This window comes from Hydra vulgaris, chromosome 01, assembly GCF_038396675.1.
Source record: "Hydra vulgaris chromosome 01, alternate assembly HydraT2T_AEP".
Lineage (NCBI taxonomy): Eukaryota > Metazoa > Cnidaria > Hydrozoa > Anthoathecata > Hydridae > Hydra > Hydra vulgaris.
This window is the reverse complement of record NC_088920.1, coordinates 70,301,126-70,323,425: the sequence shown is the minus strand read 5'-3', so window position 1 is coordinate 70,323,425 and position 22,300 is coordinate 70,301,126. Positions and strand designations below refer to the sequence as shown.

The 22,300-nt window shown below is 29.9% G+C and overlaps 1 protein-coding gene across 1 annotated transcript; it reads right to left on the bottom strand.

The window, feature by feature from the left end:
- Positions 1 to 4,393: 4,393 nt before the first annotated feature.
- Positions 4,394 to 22,283, bottom strand: LOC100202509 (GPALPP motifs-containing protein 1). The gene is made up of 8 exons (XM_065789061.1): positions 21,967 to 22,283; positions 21,623 to 21,681; positions 21,426 to 21,500; positions 20,555 to 20,621; positions 19,339 to 19,433; positions 19,022 to 19,132; positions 5,189 to 5,242; positions 4,394 to 4,561 (listed from the first exon to the last, which is right to left on the bottom strand). The coding sequence occupies exons 1-8, from the start codon at positions 22,151 to 22,153 to the stop codon at positions 4,409 to 4,411; spliced, it is 801 nt and encodes a 266-aa protein (XP_065645133.1). The 5' UTR covers positions 22,154 to 22,283; the 3' UTR covers positions 4,394 to 4,408.
- Positions 22,284 to 22,300: the final 17 nt, after the last annotated feature.

Here is a 22,300-nt window from a genome sequence, read left to right as displayed (position 1 = left end):
AGTTTTACGACAAATGGGTGAATTCTTACGAATGTAAATGCCCAGGCCAAGCATGTGACTATTGGAGTCTTTACGAATTAAAGGAAGATAACCATCAACACTAAGATCACAAGATGAGACAGCCAAACTCAAATTAGTCTCACAAAGAGCAAGTAGGTCTGGTGAACTTTGCAAGAGATAAGACTCAACAGAAGAAAAGTTACTTCGAAGACCACGATTATTAGTGAATGATAGGTTATGAGAACTTGGTGATGATGATGGTTTTTTGTGTTTTATAGTGTTTGGTACTTTATTCATTTTTAAATTTGTTAAAGAACTTGACTCAGAGCACAAATAGTACTCAGTAGACTGTTTAATAGCCCAAGCAATTGCCTCATTACTACTAATAAACTATAGCTATAACAAAGGGCTCCAAATGTGGCCTCAGCAATGCACACCAAAAGTACAAAAAGGGACACCATCCATGCGCAACATGGCACTGTTAAATACTTTGATATTTTTTAGCTGTTGATGGAATCAGCCTCTCTGAGAGCTACAACAGAGTTCGGGAAACCTGACTACCAGCCGGCCTCAGAACCATAAAACTGAGTTTTAGAGCTGTACCCTCATTAGGAGATAATAGAATGAGTTGCGTGGTCATAAAAACAGACACTCAAGTAAAACCCATGCATCGAGTCAAGAAGATTCAGCATTCAACATCCTAAACTGGAAACAATGTATTAAAAGTATATCTGCGAAAGCCTAATAGATGAAGAAGGGGTGCGAGGCTGGTCAACAGATAGAATCTGTTTACCCCTTAAGTCTTTGCCTAGGAGGCCTTCTACAAGACAGTAGACGGGTGCATTTAACATCTGCCCAAGATGAGTATTTTTATCGAGACACCATCTCTAGCCTTTACTCAACCAAGAGCCCCAAGGCAGGGGTGTTTTAAGTCGGAGTTGGCATCTCCTAGCCTTTGCCTAAAAAGGCGTATCCTACAAGGCAGCAGGACATGAAACAGATTGTACTGGGTTACATGTTAGCAGTAGCAGGATAACCTGATCTGACTTAAAACATACTGAAAACCGAAAATTTGAAAGATTTTAAATTTTTATCTAATTTAGAAAAACAATTATTTTTGAGAATTTTCACAAAAATTTTGAGAAAATACCTCAAAAAAATCTTGTTTTGCAGAGAAAACTTTCGCTTCGTTAACTTTCTCTATTAACTTATATAGCCAACTTATATATTTAATTTCAATTTGTGATACACCTGTAATCAATTCTTACATAATAGATTATAAAAAAATAACGAATGCAAAATTTTATTTTTAAATAAAGTTTTCAAATTAAATTAATTTTGACTAGCCGAAATGTCGGTATCGGTAAAATATCTGCCGAATTATCAGCTTCGGCACTGAACTAAAGTACTTTAATTTTCGGTTTATTTCGGTTTCGGTCGATCGCTAAAATGAACATGCATTAAAACATCTTACTCAAAGTGCATTCATTTGAAAAGTTGGATTTTACCTTTGACATCTTTACATACTCATTAAAGGCTTTTGAAACAATTGATCATAATATACTTTGACATAATTGATCATTATATACTTTTAAAAACCCTTAAATATTTTGGTATCATCGAAAGTATTAATGCTACATAAAAGCTAACTAAAGCAATTGCAAACAGTATTTCCACGTTTGAAAGATGTTGCTCACCTGATTTTCTAAACATAACCTATAAGGTTCTTCAAGGATCTTTACAAGGACTCCTACAATTTATAATTTATTTTAATGTTCTCTATAAGGCCTTATCATTAAAAACAATTAAAATTATCGAACCTATTAAAAAGTTTACTAGCGTTTTAGGTATCATTGTAAATGAAAACCAACCGTGGAAAAATCGCAGAGGAAACTTATGCAGCAATATTGTAAAGTATAATGAATTTTATGAAATTGTATTAGTTCGTTTTAAAACGACCAATACAATTTCATAAAACTACTCAACCAATCAACTTGCTGTAAATAATATGCTATAAATTTAGAGCATTTTACAGCAAGATGATTGGTTGAGTAGTTTTATGTAAATAATATGCTCTAAATTTAGAGCATTTTACAACAAGATGAATAAATAAACCAAACTTTTTTTATAACTTTTTGTTCTTTTGTTTTTAAAATTGTTAAAGATTCTGTTGATAAGAACATGTTTTGCATTTTACGACAAATGCAAGCAAAAATACAAGTAAAAAAATTTATGCTGTTGCTTGGGGAACTTAAAAAACTATTAAAGCATATTTAAGCCACTTTTTTGACAATACCGCTCGTCTTTAATTTTAAAAATTGTTTTCCACAAGGCCTCTCTTATTTATTGCTTACCTTATTAACTTTTCTCTTATTTAATATAAAGTTATTCTTCAAATAAACTTTTTGTTTTTTGTTTAAATATAAAACCAACTTTTCTCTAGATTTCTTTCTTGATTTATATTTTTGAAAAAAGAAAATTAAATATCTTTTAAGAAATGATGATTTTGTTAAACAATCATTTTTCCAATTAATTTTTGGTATAACTTGCTTTTTCTTTCGTTAACTTTTATTTACTTTAAAAAGTTTTGATTTTTCTCATGAGTAGAATTCTTATTTATTCAAAAGAAAACTAAAAGAAGCATTAATATACTTTTATAATTAGGTTATTAATAACTTTTCAGTAATCCCAGGTGGTCCTATAAAAGGTAGATTAAATCTGGTTTGAAAGTTTAAGTGTCCGTGGCGCAGTAGGTAGAGTTCTGACTCAGAACCAGGTTTGAAATTTGACGCCTGTTCTAGCCCAATAAACGACATTGGTAAAGAAAGAGATGCGAACTTCCTAGTTAAATGCTTCTCCACGGTGCTCTGTGGTATAACCGTTAGGTCTACTTGGAGCAACATTTGCTCCAAACTTTTTACACAACAAGGAGTCTAGTCTAATTTTGAAAGAAAGTTTGTTACAGTAGTAAGTTGCTTAGGTAGTTCATTCTATAGTTTTGAAATGACACCAACCATTAATAATAACTGAGGTATTTTTTTAAACGGCAAAAAAAAAATAAAAAAAAAAAAATAAAAAATAAACTTATAGGTATAAAGTTACGTTATTAATATTTAGTTGCTGAACGAATATTTAACTGAGTGTCTTGGAATGCAGTTATCATTATTTTATATAAGGCAAGATACTCACGCCTTATATAAAGCGGTGACCACGAAACAAGGATTTATTAAAACTTAAAAGTGCAGTAGAATAGGATGTTATTTACTTTGAAAGTTCGTTCTAGAATTTTGCTGAACAAATATATAACTGATTGTGTTTTGGAAAGCAGTTTGGAACATACGCACGCCTTATATTTTTAATGGTGACCCAGAGTTAATATTAGTTAATATCAATAAAACCCAGACTTAATATTTTTAATGCTGACCCAGAGTTAATTTAGTTAGATGTTTATTATTAACTATATAAAAACAATGTATTTATTTGAAGATTTGGATTAGAATGCATTGAAGGCACCAAAACTCAAGTGATCATAAATTTAATTTTCTTAGTCCATCCATCGCAGAATTGAAGAAGCCTCTAGCTAGAAGCTCATTTAATTACTTTAAAAAATGGTGAAAATTTTCCCAACTAAATTATTAAATAAATATCTTTTTTTCAATAAACAACCTACAAATCATGAAAAGTGGTAACTTTTGAAAAAATAACAACCTGTCACGGGAAAAAAGAAATCTGTTGTGAACAGTTGTTTTAAATTTATCTACTTCGCTAACTTACCACTGCTGCTAATTAGTACGTCTCCCTTGCCTCCCTATATAAACCCATTGCTATGTAGAACAGAACATTGTCATAGTAAATAACTAATTATTTTAAATTGTTATTAAAAATAATTTAATTGTATTGGATTTTGGTGACAAAAAAAATTAAACTACTTTATATATGAGCCCATGAGATGCATAGTGGTATAAGTCCATGAGATGCATAGTGGTATAAGTCACTTTTTTCAATATTTTGAGTTATGGCCACCAATGGTTAGCATTTTGTTTATTCTATTACATGGCTGAGTGGTATAAGTCTAATGATATCGATAATGATGCTATTTTTATTTACTTCCTCTAAAACAGTTTGATGATTTATGATATAATGTCTACTAAATGCCTCTGTCTCAAAATTAGATATGAGTGACTTATACCACTATGCATCTCAGGGACTCATATATATATATATATATATATATATATATATATATATATATATATATATATATATATATATATATATATATATATATATATATATATATATATATATATATATATATATATATATATATATATATATATATATATATATATATATATATATATGATTTAATTGAAACATAAATAAAAAGATGTAATAATGGTAGCGATCACAGGAACTTTTTTTCATAGCTACCACGAGAAAATTTATCCGAAAAAGATTTTGCTGATTCAATAAACTTTGCTGTTTCCTTCGGATTACTGCGGTTTAATTTCAGGTCAGCCTCGCGATCAAAAGGCCGTCTTATCTTTGAATCGTCACTCTAAAAACAAAAATAAAGTAATGTTACCCATAATGCAGCAACTTTCTAAAAAAAGAGTTAAAGTAGCAATAAATTTTGTTTAGATTTAATAAGAAATAAAACACCAAGTCAACTTCAAACTATTTTAATAGAAAAATCAAAAACATTTGGTAAGACCAACTTGGTGTAACCATTTGGTGTAAACACTTTACATAAACACACTATATTTTAAAAATACCCCACATAAACACCCTTTATTTTTAAGAGACGAAGGAAGAGCCCTCTATTTCATATATTGAAACTACGATTGATTTTGGTTTCCATATGAAATTTATTTAATTTAACTCTTAAATGAATATTTCCCTGGAACCAAATGATTTGAAGAGAATGTCGCTAACAGCAACAGAAAGTATCATGGTAAAATCTTTAATAATGGGAAACTGCCTTTAAAAAAAGAAAAAGAGGGGGAGGGGGGGAGGGTTGCTTAAAATCTTGAGCAAAACATTTTCTCAGTGGCGGAATTATTTTTGTAAACTTATGTAAACTTATAACTTATGCAAGTTAATATTAGTGTTACTTATATTAAATGAAAAACTCTCCATTTTAAATAATTTGAATTGATTTTAAGTCTTAAGAAACGTAAAATACCGATTTTTGTTTACTTCTGTGCATTTCGAGCAATGACTGAGGTCGATTCTGCTTCTAAAAAAAATAACATGGTTTTTAATACTCTTAAGGCGAGTTTCCACTCATCCGTTTTTAAATGGGAAAGGGAAAGGAAAGGAAAGGAAAAAATAATCACGTGAGGATGCGTAATAAAAGTTTTTATTTGTCCGAAGGAAAACTGCGTATGCTCACGTGATTATTTTTCCGTTCCCTTTCCCGTAGAAAAACGGATGAGTGGAAACTCACCTTTATTTTCAGAATGGTTCCTATATCCTTGATTAAAAGATTTAGTACTATTTTGTCCATAAATTGCGCATATGTGTGTGTCTATATATATATATATATATATATAAAATATGATATTATACAAAACCGTCTAAATTTACAAAGCGATGTTCTTTGTAAGAGCTTCTTTTTGAGGGTTTTTTAAGAGAGTTTTTTGTGACGTAAGAATTTGAACATAGGTTTCCAAAATGACGCCGTCACATAATCGCCATCATCCCGGTTAAGACCATTGTTGCGAAAGGTACTTTCGTTGTGTTGTATTTCCAACGCTTCCCTAACTTTCCTATTAAAACTATTTATTTCTATTTTTAATGTATTGCGACCATTCCAGTGGAATTTCCTTGGCAAATTTTGGAATGTTCAGCTACAGCTGAATTTTTCCCTTTACCTTGTTGTGCACTTGTTTGATGCTGGCATATCCGAGACGATATCTTCAGTCCATTTTCACCAACATAACATTTGCCATAAAGAGTACTCTAATTTGTAAACACCGGGATAGGAATTAACTGGTAGTGTAGGTTTATTTTTAGAACTAAGTAGACTTAGGAGATTTTTTGGAGACTTAAACACTGGTGCATATCCTGCTTTTTTAAAAACTCTTTGTAACTCAAGACTGATTCCAGGGGTAAAGACACAATTCTTTTTGGAGACATTAGGAAATGTTGATTTTTCGTGAGATCTTTTTTGTTGTTAGCACTTTCTTTTGTAGACTTAACTATTTTTTCTAGACTTTTCCTCTCATAGCCGTTTTCTACAAATACATCAATAAGAAACGACAACTCATCATCAATGTTATTTATTGTGCATAAACGTAGTGCTCTATGGACGAAACCAATAAAGACACCATTGATAATTTTAGGGTCATGGCATGAGTTCGGTTTAATTTGAACGTTTGTGATTGGCTTTTTGCAATGTATTTTAAAACTATATGTACGGTTTTATTGTTGGTAACTGAAACATCAAGATAGTTTAATGTATTGGTTAAGTCGGCATTGGTTAAGTCGGCAGATTCCATTGTGTATTGAATACTTTTGTGTTGTTTGTTAAGTAGATCTAAAAACTTTTGCGCATCTTCTTCTACTTGGAACCTTGAATGAATATCGTCGACATATCTTTTAAATGATTTCACATGGATGTTGTTGTTAAGCGCCAATGAAAGAGCATTACTTTCATGATGTTGTAAAAAACACTCAGCAACTACCATCATAAGAGCTTACCCAATTGGTCCGGAGTTTTCGAGCTCGTGAATATCATTTTCATATAAAAAATAGCAATGAGAAAGACAAAGTTCTAAAAGTAATCTGATCTCTTCAAAAGTTAACTTAGATGTAAAGCTCTGGTTGTTTCTTAATCTTTCAACTAGTATAATGATTGCTTCTTTAATCGGGACCGAAGGGTACAAATTCACAACATCAAAGGAGACCTGAACCTCATTCTTATCAATTTCCCATAATTTTGCTGTATCCACAAATTGTTGAGAATTTTTTAAACGCTTTTCATTTAAGTTTAGAGTGGGTTGTACCATATTGACTAAATATTTAGAGATGTTATATGTAGGTGTACCAATGGTGCTTACAATTAACCTCATTGGGTAACCTTTTCAGGCTTATGGGCTTTAATTACTCCATATAAACGTGGTGGCACGGCGTCACTCCGGTAGATATTTTTATATTCTTTTTTGGTAAAACGTCCTAGTTTATTTAACTTTCTGAGAGTGATTTAAACTTTGTGAAGAATTTGAATAGTTGGGTCGTAATTTAGCTTTTTTGTATCTCCTAAGTGTTTTAATTTTTTCTAGAGCACTATTTCGATCGATTCGAACTAATCCAGATCCTTTGTCAAAGGAATATATCTGAATATTCATATCTTTCCTAATTTCATAAAGAGCTCTCCTTTGTTCACTGTTAAGGTTACTTTTAACTGGTTTGGCCATCTTTAAAATTGATAAAACTTCTTGTCTTAATTTAACTCCCTCAGTTGGTTTCTTACTATATTGCAATTTTAAGGCACATGATTCGGTAACTGAAATGATATCTAAATATGGTATTGATTTTGGTGTTGGAACAAACTTAGGTCCGAGATCAAGTAGTTTTTTGTGATGTATTGGAATTTCGGAATTAGCTAAATTAAGCGTTATCTCTCTAATTTTCTTCTTTTTGTTGTTGTTATTGTTGATAGTGCCGTTATTACTTAATCTCTCAAACTTATCCTTTAATTTTTCTCTAGATTTTATGAACATATTTTCATAGGACTTATCAGTGATAGATGTTATTGCTTTGAAATCATCAGAGTTATCAACATTTGCTCGTATTCGTTCCTCGCAAAACTTTGCTTTGTATGTATTTTGAAAGAAACGTTTTTTAGCTTCGTTCTTTATATGGTATAATAGGTTGTGTTTATATAGCGCCAATATTGTCAAGCAATATCACGCCAATATATCCTTACCAATATTGGGAAACAACATTGCGCTAATATTGGCATATCAATATTGCATACCAATATTACCCCATTATTGTTTTACTAATTATTGGAATGCCAATATTGGCGCAATATTACCACGCCAATATTAATTAATATTGATATGCCAATATTTGTGGAATATTGTTTGCCAATATTGGCTCAATATTAAATTGGTAATATTGACCTGTTTACATTTTTATATATTGGTACGCATGCGTAGGATTATTGGATATTCATAATGTTCTTCAGTTTTCTTAAATAGAAATAGTGTAATAGCATATTTTTTTTAAAGTCTAATAGCATATTTTTACGTAAACAGAAATCCTTATGTTATTAATTTTTTACAAAATTTACATTAATTTTTTACAAAAAAAGATTTTAAAATAAAAATTTTAAGTAATGAAAAAAGAAGTAAGAGAAGTATTTTTAGTTCAACAGAATGAATCAGTGGTAATTCTTCCCATATTTGTTTTATTGGGGTATTACTTCATATATTTTCTTGAATGACATCTTATATATATATATATATATATATATATATATATATATATATATATATATATATATATATATATATATATATATAAATTATGTTAGTGTATTTTACAAATAGAGTGCTCAATGTTCTTAAAGAACAGAGCAATAATAAATTAGTAAAAAACACTTATCTAACTTTTTTCTTCAACTTGAAGTTTCTTCTATATATAGTCATCATCAGTTATATATATAAAATATATTTGTTAAAAGCAGTATAAAATATAGTATAATTGTAAAAATAAATGTAATAAAAGCCATAAAGTTAATAACAAACTTTATATATATAAAAATCATTTATCAAATCTCAAATATAACAAAAGAACCGGTAAATTATTTTAAATAGTAAGAGTCATTTTAACATGATTTATTTGTTTATTCATATCGGGTTTTTCCAATCCTATATGAGTACTTTCTTTAATTTTTAATTCAATTTTATATATATATATATATATATATATATATATATATATATATATATATATATATATATATATATATATATATATATATATATATATATATATATATATATATATATATGTATGTATATACATATATCTCTCTCTATATATATTTGTATATAATTAAGATTATCAAGAATCAAGCAAAAATTTGCAGAATGCGACACTTGCAAAAAGTTAAAATCCACATCTAACAATGTTGCATAATATTTATAAGAACAAAACATCAAAACCTGAAGATGTAAAAAATTATTTTGTTTCTGATATTAAACTAAACACTAAAAAATTTGTAGTGAAGAAATCCAACAAATAATTACAGCCATGCAGGATTTTTTCGTAATCAAATATTGAGTCATTAATGTGATGTAGATCTTAATAAAATAACAATTCTTAGAGAAAAAATTTTTAATCATAAATTAACATACTATTTATATTTTTAAGTAGACACTATCAGAACTGAAACTATTCGCTGTAGTTAAGGCGATTTACAAATTATTTGAATTTTTTTATTTGGACTTAGCATGATTTTATCAGTGTATTCTGTCCAAACAAGAGCTTTAGATGTTATAATTTTTTTTTTGCTTAGGTTTTTTTAATATTTAAAGAAACTTTTCTATTTTTATATATAATTTGCAAAACATTTTTACTACCCCTAACAGTGAATCTAAAGAACAACATTTTGTAGTCTTTAGATCACTTTCGCTCATCGGCGTTAACATGAACTTAGTTAAAATCTTTTGAAAAAGTGCCTTAACCCACTATAGATCTTGGTTCTAATTAGTTCTGACATATATTAACTATATATAATTTTAAAAATACAATATTTCTATCAATTTTTACAAGAAATACTAGAATTCTGACCATGAAAATATAATTAAGAAAAATCGCCAATAAACAATCAGAACAGACCATATTATTGAACTATTATGTTCATTTCACCGAAAAAACGTATTTATTTAAAATCTTATTCAAATTTGGACAAGCTATAGTGATTTTAATAAGATTTTTTTTTTTACAAAAGAACCTTAGGTCTGGGTTTTTTCGCTACAAACATTTATATTTTATGATACTGCAAAATTTATCATTTTAACTTTTTTTGTCTTTTTATAATAAGGGGTAACATTGATAGTTGAACCCCAAAAACAAAATTAATTACTGCCCATAATAAATAGCCAAGTTAGGATGCATATATTTGGGCCCATAACAAAATTGATTCATAAAACTGACAGTACTAATACATCAAATGTCAACGGATCTTAATTGATAATCTTAATTATATTACAAGCAACAAATCATCATTTAAGATCCTTTATCTCAATATTACTTCTCTCACAAAAAACTTTGATCTTTTTGAAAATTTACTATTTTCTACAAAAATTGAATATGACATAATTGGAATATTTGAATCTAGACTATTAAAAAATCAAACCCCTTCTACCAACATCTCTCTTAATGGGTTTTGCTATGAACAAATGCCAACTGAATCTCATGCTGGAGGTGCACTATTGTATATCAATAAAATTTTTGCATATAAACCAAGAAATGATCTGATTATATAAAAAGCATAAGAACTAGAATCTATTTTTATTGAAATAATAAACACAAAAAAATCTAATATCATCATTGGCTGTGTATACAGGCATCCAACCATGTCGTTGGATGACTTAAACACATTCTATATCAATCCTTAACTAATAAAACTGTCTAAATAAAACAAAACTATATTTATCCTTGCAGACTTCAACTGTATTACTTTATAAAAATTTTATTATTAAAATCAGTCCTGACCTGCAATACAGATTGACCTGTGGAGTTGCATCTATTTGTAACCAATTGCTCTTACTCTCCCATAATGTCATACTTTAATAAGAATATCACATTATGGAAACCTGTCTAAAACATACACATGCGAGGAACCATTAAACTTTTATTATAACCAATTATATTACATTTGTTTTTTTATTTATTTTAAATGAACTTCCTTGAATTGGATGGAGATTATTACAAACAACAACAACAACTTATTAACTAACAATCTTATTACAGCTTATGGCTAAAAGAGTATGTTATACTCAATGTATGGAAAGAAACAAAGGTCATTATAGGTAAGGTACAATTTTTGTATTCTATCTTATTTTGTATTTAGTCTTATTTCTTTTTAATAAACAAATATTTTATTAAAAGCTTATTATTTTACAATAATAGTTCGCGAAATGCGTTGTATTCTTTCAATTTGAAATTGCTACTGACAAAGTATTAAAGAAAGAATTGGCAGCTTTTTGGCCACGGCCATTGATAGAGGCGACGGAAGAACTTATCGAACCATAACTGAGCAACGCCCAATATTGAGCAATGAAATAAGTATCAGCTAAATAATGAAAGTCAATGCCCACTATCTGATAGTGATAATGCAGTAGTTTATAAATATATATACATATTTTTTGTGCCTTTATTTAAATAGCCTTAATTTTATGTTGTTATATTTTGGATTTAGAGTACTATCTTTTTTTTTTCATTTGTATCTGTTTTATATTACTTCAAATAAATTTCATGATTTAAAATTTTTTTTTTTTAAACATTCTATGATCATTGTAGTCTCCTAGGCTATAATCTGTTTAACTCAAAAGAATAATGCAATCTGGTACTTATATTATCATTTAAACAAGAAAAACTGTTATAAACTTTAATTCCTTAAAATTTATCAAGACAATATTGCTTTTTAATAATTTTCAAAACTAAAAATTGATAATTAAAAATACTCAGTATTGGCTTAATATAATTTACAATATTGGCAACTATATTATGCCAATATTATATCCCCAATGTTGGCGCGATATTATTTACAATAATGATTCAATATTGTAAACATTATTGCACCAATATTGCAATGCGAACATTTTGCCAATATTGGTCAATATTGACTTGACATTATTGGCGCAATACTGTACTGCCAATACTGGCACAATGTTCACATGGCAATATTGGCGCAATATAGTTTAAAATATTGCGCCAATATTGTTTGCTACTTGGGTAAGTGTGTGTATACACACACACACACACACACACACACACACACACACACACACACACACACACACACACACACACACACACACACACACACACACACACACACACACATATATATATAAATATAGAACTTTTCCTTATGATCCAGCAATGGTGAAACTTAAAGTTGAAGAAAAAAGTTAGATAAGTGTTTTTTACTAATTTATATATATATATATATATATATATATATATATATATATATATATATATATATATATATATATATATATATATATATATATATATATACATATATACACGCACGCGCACACACACAAATTGATTGGATTTGGACTTGAATTTAATTAGTTTCTGCAATAAAATACAATATATAGGAATAAACTTAATTTTATTGTTATTAGAGTATTGATCTGGAAGTTATGCAATGTAACAAAATTTTATTTTTGCTTTGTCTTTGGGTTGAAAGTTTCATCTTTTACTGGAAAACAAATAAAAAATTTCTGTTGTTTAACAAAAACATTGTTTCTGTGGCCAGGAAAATAATATTTTGAAATTTATATGCATGCATGCATGTTTGTATGTTAAAACAATATATAAAAACTAACTTTATACATTGTTTTTATATACATACACACATGCATGTATGCACATAAAAATATATATTACATTGGGGAACAAATATTTGCAGACTTCAACTGACAGTTGTTTTTAACTAATTTTTTGGAGGGGAATCCAAAACTGATTTTAGTTTTTCTCTATCACGTCAAGTTTTTTAACTATAGAATCTTCATTTTTTTAAAAATTGTGAATAATACATATTTACGATATACACTTATATATAAAAAATACCAATGTCAAAAATGCAAGAAAATAAGAAAGAAACAGAGATGAACACAATGTTTATATAGCACTATTTATTTTTTTGTAAGAGATATAGCTAAAACTATTGTAATTGTGAGCAAGTTTTTAGGGCAGAAACCTTCGTTTATAGCTCGTTTGATACTCCAACATTAGCCAGCCATCATATGTATAACCTTTAAACTTTGGTGAAATAGCTTACCTTGCTCCTCGCCACCTAACTTGACTAAGATTTTCCTAAAAGCTGAGAAGATGGCAATGTAGAAAATATAGTTTAATACCCATGTTACAACCAAGTGCTTTGTAGCTCTCTAATTGCTTCTGAACAATTTTTGCGTAATTACTTGCACATGTACTTCCAAGAAAGTTCTTCACAACATCTTTAAATGATAACCAAGCAATTTTCTCAATGTCTTACAAACGATTAGTCTTAGTGAACTGTTCATTTTTTATAATCTGCCAAATTTGTAGACCATCAAACACACCACTATGATATTTGGAGTTGAAAGTCCGGGAAATTGTGAGATGATATACTTGAAACAGTCACCCTAAATAGGCAATGCTTTTACAAATTGATTTATGATGCAAAGATGGGAATATTATTTTCTTCCTTTTAACAAGTGGCTTATTTAAAATGTTAGGATCTCCGGGTTTATTAATTAAATATTAAATATAATATAAATATATTAAATCTGATCTTGGAGGCTAATTTATCTCAATGCTTCTTTTGAGCTCTGCTATCCCACATACTTTGTGTACCCATGTTGATGGCCAAAAAGAAAGTACACTATTTTAAGTTCAACACAGATGACCCAGTTGTGTTTGTTGTATTGCAATAACTCAATGACTATCTCTACATCTCCATTGACTCAATGACTATCTATCACATGTTCTTCACAAAGAAAAACATTTAAAAATGGGAAAGCTCTGTAGGAACTGTACCATACAAATTGCCATTGTGTAAAAGAGCACTTCAAGCTCTGCTTCAAGCTATCAAAAACAACCACCATTCATCTGGATTGTAGATTGAAAGCCCTAATTTCCTCAGTAAACCAGAAATGTTATTGCAAAAACTAAGATGCTGTTACTTTTAAAGTATTGTAGAAATACTGTAAAAACACTAAGATGCTGTTACTTTTAAAGTGAAGAAATGTTCTCAAGCTTAAAAGTAAAATACCTTCACTCCTTTAACAAAAAAGTTTTTCTCATTTAGTTTTTATTATTATTATTTTTTATACTTTATTATATAGATTTTATACATACATACATATACTTTTTATACTTTATTATATACAATTAGCAGCTAGAATTTCTGAAGCTTTTTTTGAGAGGCCCAAACGTGTCGAATCTTTAATTCATACTGATCTAATCCCCTATGAATGCTCAAGAATTTCAAAATCTATATCATTGCTGTCGTTACATTCTTCAACATTAATGTCGTTGCATTCTTCAACATGCTTTTTTATGAGGTAGCTCAAAAATTTACACTGAAATTCCGGCAGAACCTTGATGAACAAGAGTGCTGCGTGGAGAAACAAGTTGAGCACAGTACTACCAGGGAAATGGTGGGGGTCAAACTCAGAGCTTCTCTCTTTTATGAGGCAAGCGAACCATTACACCACTACCGCTTGTCTTGATCACAAAGTTTTACTTTAAATATGCAAAACATGTTTGTTTGACAAATATACCAATGTTTTTTCTCTGACTTAAAATTATGAAGCAACCACAAATATAGCAAAAGAAGTCAGAGTTGTTTATACAACATAAAGAAGAGCAGACATGATCTGAAAGTGATATATTTATATACCTATGAAAGTAAGTAAAACACAAAGATGAAATATTTATAAGCTTAGAAAACTTAAAAACAGCATACAGTGAAATAACACTTGAATATTCATTTAAAACGTTGTAAATTTTATTTAAGATTTAAAACGTTGTAAATTTCAGTCAGATCAGGTTATCCTGCTACTGGTAACATGTAACCCAGTACAATCTGCTTCATGTCCTGCTGCCTTGTAGGACACGCCTTTTTAGGCAAAGGCTAGGAGATGCCAACTCCGATTTAAAACACCCCCTGCCTTGGGGCTCTTGGTTGAGTAAAGGCTAGAGATGGTGTCTCGATAAAAATACTCATCTTGGGCAGATGTTAAATGCACCCAGCTACTGTCTTGTAGAAGGCCTCCTAGGCAAAGACTTAAGGGGTAAACAGATTCTATCTGTTGACCAGCCTCGCACCCCTTCTTTATCTATTAGGCTGGCGCAGATGTATTTTAATACATTGTTTCCAGTTTAGGATGTTGAATGCTGGATCTTCTTGACTCAATGCATGGGTTTTGCTTGTGTCTCTGTTTTTATGACTAGGCAACTCATTCTATTATCTCCTAATGAGGGTACAGCTCTAAAACTCAGTTTTATGGTTCTGAGGCCGGCTGGTAGTCAGGTTTCCCGAACTCTGTTGTAGCTCTCAGAGAGGCTGATTCCATCAACAGCTAAAAAATATCAAAGTATTTAACAGTGCCATGTTGCGCATGGATGGTGTCCCTTTTTGTACTTTTGGTGTGCATTGCGGAGGCCACATTTGGAGCCCTTTGTTACGGCTTAGGGTTTATTAGTAGTAATGAGGCAATTGCTTGGGCTATTAAACAGTGTTCTGAGTACTATCTATGCTTTGAGTCAAGTTCTTCAATTTAATTTAAAATGAATAAAGTACTAAAAACTATAAAACACAAAAAACCATCATCATCACCAAGTTCTCTAAACCTATCATTCACTAATATTCGTGGTCTTCGAAGTAACTTTTCTTCTGTTGAGTCTTATCTCTTGCAAAGTTCACCAGACCTAATTGCTCTTTGTGAGACTAATTTGAGTTCGGCTGTCTCATCTTGTGATCTTAGTGTTGATGGTTATCTTCCTCTAATTCGTAAAGACTCCAATAGTCACATGCTTGGCCTGGGCATTTACATTCGTAAGAATTCACCCATTTGTCGTGAAACTAGGTTTGAATCCACAGACTATTCTTTAATGTGCTTTCGTTTAGCACCACTTCACTCCATTGCCTTTCTCTTTGTTCTATATCACTCTCCTTCATCTCAAGACTGCACACTTTTTGACGTTATTTCTGATCATATTGACCAAGCCCTCTCTCTTTATCCATCAGCTAATATAGTTGTTGTTGGTGACTTTAATGCTCACCACTCTGAATGGCTTGGCTCTAGTGTCAGTGATTCGGCAGGCATTAAAGCTCACAACTTTTGCCTTTCTCAGTCCCTAACTCAAATAGTCAACTTTCCAACTGGCTTTCCAGACAACCCGAATCATTTACCTTCTCTACTCGACTTATGTCTTGTTTCTGATCCTAGTCAGTGCTCAGTTTCTCCACATTCACCCTTAGGTGCTTCTGATCACAGTTTGATCTCTCTAAAACTAATATCTCATGCTTCTTTATCACCCGAATCCCCCTATTATCGAACCTCTTACAACTACAGTAAAGCTGACTGGGATTCTTTCATGATTTTCTTCGTGATGGCCCTTGGGTAGAAATCTTTTGTCTTCCTGTCGACAAATGTGCTTCTTACATAACTTCGTGGATTCAGGCTGGCATGGAATCTTTTATTCCCTCTTGACGATTCCAGGTCAAGCCCCACTCTCTTCCATGGTTTTCTTCACACTGTGCTGCTGCGATTGCCAATCGAAACCGTTACTTCCATATTTATCAGCAAAACAATTCTCCAGAAAACAGACGTCTGTTTATTACTGCTAGAAACAATTGTAAAAAGGTTTTGTCTAACACCAAAACCCGCTATTCTCAGTTCATGAAATCTTGTATCTCATCTCAAAAATTAGGCTCTCGTGACTTCTGGAGAATCTTTAATAATATCAATAATAAGGGCAAATCTATAATTCCACCTCTCTTGTATGGTTCAGACTTTGTCACCTCACCTAAAGACAAAGCCGAATTGTTTGCTAAAAACTTTTCATCAATATCATCACTTGATTCCACTAGTTGCTTTCTACCTGATATTGCCAACAAACAGGTTGATCCATTGCTTGACATTCATATCACTCCAGCATCTGTATCTAAAGTGATTTCCTGCCTAGACTCTTCTACAGCTTGTGGCCCGGACAACATACCTGTTATTGTCTTGCAGAAGTGTTCTCCGGAGCTGTTGTCTATACTCTCAAAACTATTAAACAAGTGCTTATCAGAGTCTTGCTTTCCAGCCTGCTGGAAAGCGGCATCTGTTATCCCTATCTTCAAAAACTCTGGAGAGCGATCCGATTCGTCTAACTACCGTCCCATAAGTCTTCTTCCTATCATAAGCAAGGTTTTTGAATCTTTAATTAACAAACACTTAATTTCTCATCTTGAATCTAATAACTTACTTTCTGACCATCAATATGGATTTCGATCTTCTCGTTCTACAGCTGATTTGCTAACAGTAATAACTGACAGGTTTTATCGTGCATTAGATAAAGGTGGAGAGGTTAAGGCCATTGCTTTAGACATTTCAAAAGCTTTTGATAAAGTTTGGCATGCTGGTCTTCTCCATAAGCTTTCTTCTTATGGTGTATCCGGCAACATCTTTAAGATCATTGATTCCTTCCTTTCCAATCGTAGCATAAAAGTTGTCCTCGATGGACAACACTCTTCTTCTTATTCTGTAACTCCAGGGGTTCCTCAATGTTCTATCCTTGGCCCCATACTCTTTTTAATTTACATTAACGATCTTCCAGATATTCTCACATCTAAGGTGGCATTGTTCGCTGATGATACTACCATTTATTCTTGTCGTGATAAGAAACCAACACCCTCTGATTGCTTGGAGGGGGCATTTGAGCTTGAAAAGGATCTCACTTCTGCTACAGCATGGGGCTCACAGTGGCTGGTGAACTTTAATTCAGATAAAACTCAATTTTTTTCAGCCAATCATTATCGCAATAATTTAGATCTTCCTATATTTATGAACGGTGATGTATCGATGAGTCACCTACTCTTCATCTTCTAGGATTAACTCTTACCTCCAATCTTTCTTGGAAACCATATATCAAATCAGTTGCAAAATTAGCATCTGCTAAGGTTGCATCTCTTTATCGAGCTCGTCACTTTCTTACTTTGGATTCTATTCTCTATCTCTATAAATCTCAAATCCGGCCTTGTATGGAATACTGTTGCCATATCTGGGGTGGATCTTCTAATGATGCCCTTTCTCTTTTAGACAAGGTGCAAAAACGCATTGTAAACATTGTTGGACCTGCTCTTGCAGCCAACCTCCAACCATTATCACATCGTCGTAATGTTGCTTCTCTTTCTCTTTTCTACAAATACTATAACGGGCACTGCTCTAAAGAGCTAGCGTCTCTTGTGCCATCTACTATAATTCATTCTCGTGTTACTCGTCATTCAATTAAGTGTCATCCTTTTTCTGTGACTGTTCCTAAGTGCTCCAAAAACGCTTATTCATCTAGTTTTTTTCCTCGAACATCAGCTCTTTGGAATTCGCTTCCTTCATCTTGCTTTCCTGATTCATATAATTTGCAATCTTTTAAGTCGTCCGTCAATCGTTATCTTGCTCTACAATCTTCATCTTTTCTCTTTCAGTAACTTCCAACTTTAATTAGTGGCTGCTTGCAGCCTTGTTGGAAGCGAAGATGTTTGAAAAAAAAAAAAAAAAAAAAAAAAAAAAAAAATTGATTGTACTGATCAATTGGAAGCTATTAACACCATTCACCAGACTTTTTTTTAAATGTAACTACCAATCAGAATTAATGTAAACAAAGCTTTACTAAAGCTAAACAATGGAATTTTCCATATCTGTAGGATAAACTGTAAAAAAAAAAATTGATGTGATGGAAAAAATGGATGGTAAATTCTTAGATAACATCACCAGGTCAACAGAAAAAAAGTTTCAAATTGTTCTAAAGTGTTATGAATATATAAAAACATTTTAGATATTAATTTTATATAATATAATTGCATATATTTTATTTAAATTAAGGGTTCCTATTATATTATATATTAAGAACCCTAAATTTAAATAAAATTAAAATTAAAACATAACAACAATAATGAGAAAAAAATTTATATTTTAAATAGAAGTTTTTGCACTAACCTCTATATTTAATCAAAACAAACATTGTATTCACTGTGTGTGACCATTTTAAAAATATTTAAATAACTTACATTGTACTCTGTTATATGAGTTTGGGTTTCTATATCATCTTTTGAAGGTTGATGTATTTCTATAGGCTTTTTCTTTTTCAAAATACCAGATTTTGCTGCTTCCTCTCGCTCCTATTTGCAAAATACAATCTTTAAATCAATTTTTGAAATTAAATTAAAAAAAAAAAAACATTTGGAGAGTATTGAGAGGATAAAATCCAAAAAGAATTGTTGTGCACTTTTTACAAGCCTATAAGATTTGAAAAATTTCAAAACAAAATTATAAAACTACTTGCAAATTTATAAATATCTTTAAACCTTGCAACCAATTAGTTCACCTTTCTTTTATGTTCTCTGCTAGCTGGTGTTTCTGTCCATACAGATCTATCTCCAAGTTCAATAGGATTTGCACGAAAAGTTCTTGGACCTAATCCTATAAAAATTATTTAATATTTTCAATCTATATCTTTTAATATCCTAAATCCTCAAATACTAATATAAAAACATATAAAATATACACTCCATATTATAATATAACTATGCTGTTAATTTTTCCAAAATAAATTAAGAGACAACTTTGTTATACAAATCCTAATTTATTGATATAAAAATGTATCGCTTATTTAAAAAGTTCTCGTTAGTTTTAATATAAAGTCTTACATAAAAAAACAACTATTATTTAACCATGAACCAAAAAATATAAATTCATATAAGATGCAAAACCACATAAGCACATCTGATCATATTATTAAATGGAGTAATTACATTATAGGGAGTCTGATATTATAATAGGATGTCTGATCATATGATAAAAAATTAGCAAAATAAAAATAAAACGTTAAACGTAATTCCAAAAATTCCAGAGTCAAATGCCTTTAGATAGACAATATCAAGTAACCATGTCAGTAATTAAATGGTTGTCTAAAACTTGACAACCATTGACTCTTAGATCAGAAAATTTATGCACATTAATCTTTTAGATAAAAATCTGTGCTAATTAGATGTTACTAGACTATTAACATTAATATAACCAGCTATTTTTCAGCCATGTACATAGCCTGACAGCTACTTATATGACCCAACAGCTAGTACATGATCCGACAGCTAGTACATAAATTGACAGCTATCTACATGACCCGACATCTATGAACATAACCTGATAACTAATACATAACCCCACAGCTAGTAAATGTTATATACAGCTATGTACTTAACCCTAAATCTATGTAAATGACCTAAGAGATAGTACATGCCTTGACAGCTAGAACATGACCTGACAGCTAGCACATGACCTGACAGCTTGTACAAGACTCAACAGCTAGTACATGACACCTTTTACTTTTTTGCAAAATTAAATTCTAAAAACTGTAAAAATGTAAAAAAGTGGTAACTCTACTCATTACACTGTATCAATTATGTAAAGTAATGTAAATAAACAATATAATAAATATAAAATAAATAATATAAATAAACTAATAGTAATATAATGTAAATAAACTATGCAAGTAAAGTAAATATTTGTTTTACATAAATATGTAATATTAGATACATTACCAAAATTTTTGGATAAACTTGGGGGTAATTCTAACATCCAGCTTTCTCGCTCCACAATTTCTTCCGTCTAAAAAAACATTAAAAAAGCAATTACCGCACATCATTAAACACATTTTTTATTTTGTCTTAAAATATATATTATAACAACTTACAAAATAAATAAAAACTGAAAAAATAATAAAAACTGATTCTGTGAAAACATGAAACTTTATTCTTAAAGATTTTTTTTATTATATTATTTGTTTTTCAAAAAACAAATAATATAATAAAAAAAAATTGTTTGTGTAACAAAACCTGTGTAAGCTTATTCAAGCTAATTACTCTTATTTATTTTAATTATGTCTAGTTATTTTAGTTATGCCTAATTATCTCCAATAAAAATAAGTAGTAAAATTTTTATTCATTTTTTTAGAATATAATAAAATTCTTTAAAATAGAATATATATAAAATAACATCTAAAGGGAAATAAAATTTGCAAATTTTATTTCCTTTTTCTATTTTATAACAAAAGAATCTTTTGCCCTGAAATAAAACAAAAAAAATTCATTTTGTTCAGTGTTTTTTTGTGTTCAAAAATGAAAAGCCAATTGAAAGGTCTCCATAAAAGTCTAAAAGGAAAAGATTCATCCATTTTTTCATCCATCCAATTGATTCATTTATCATTTTAAATTAATCTCAATATCTCTAACATTAAGTTACTAAAAATTATTTAAAAAAAGAAAAAGTAAGTATCTAGTGGTAGACTGGTGGTTGACTGATGGTAGACTGGTGATTGACTGATGGTAGACTGGGGCCAAAGTAAATGCAGAGTAATAATATTAGCAAACAAATAAATTTTGAAAATTTTATAGACAAAATATTAATAAAAACCTTTCCAAGGAGTTTATTTTTCATGGCTTCTGCTCTTTGTTCAATTTCTTTCTGAATTTGATCTGAGTTAGATACCTTGAAAAATTAAAAAGTAAGTTGGAAACTCTGAAAATTGAATAATCTTTCTAGAATAAAATGCCTAGATTAAAATAATTTTACTTCTTTAAAAATAAATTGTTTAACAATAATGAACTTACATTGTCTTCATTACGAGTTAACAATGATGGGCCAATAAAATCATCATCTTCTGAATCATCTGAAATCAACTATTTATTCTTATCTTTTAATATCTTCCTTTGGAAATCATTATCAAATGTAAAAAGTTTTTTGTGTAAAGAAACAAAGACAAGAAAATCTTTTTTTACTATGGAAAAAAAAAAGAAAAAAAGAAAAAAAAAAAGCAATCAATTTTTTTCAAATATTTTTTTTAGCTTAACTAAACAAAACACTTTCGATTTCAGTTTTCAAAGTAATCAAACAACTTTTTTTTTTTTAAATAATTCAGACAAAAAAAAAAAAAAATGTTAAAATATCGAAGTACCTTTATGTATTGACTTTAACATATGACTAGGAATTGAAGGTCCGATGACTTTATTTTCAGTTATTGGAAAACCTGGTGGGAGACTGGGACCATAAAAGCTATCATCATCATCTTTCTTATCCTCATCTGAACTAAGATTGACTACATTTAGTAAATGTGGAGGAATTTGAGGACCAATGTTTGTCATTTTAATTTTAGATTTAATTCAAATCCTCATTTATTTATTTCTACAAATAAACTAATAATTTTTATTATTTATTCATTTAATTTTTTATTTACTATTATTATCTTTTTGTTTAAATAATATAAAATAACAATATAAGTACTGTAAATT

What these genes read in the sequence shown, in the direction of transcription:
- LOC100202509 (XM_065789061.1), bottom strand. Translation starts at nt 22,153, where the DNA reads ATGACAAACATTGGTCCTCAAATTCCTCCACATTTACTAAATGTAGTC. An exon ending in CTCATATAACAGAGTACAAT is followed by an intron (nt 5,243 to 19,021) that starts GTAAGTTATTTA and finishes TATTTTTTTTAG; the next exon opens with AAGCAGAATCGACCTCAGTC. An exon ending in ACAGAAGTAAACAAAAATCG is followed by an intron (nt 4,562 to 5,188) that starts GTATTTTACGTT and finishes TTTTGTTTTTAG; the next exon opens with AGTGACGATTCAAAGATAAG.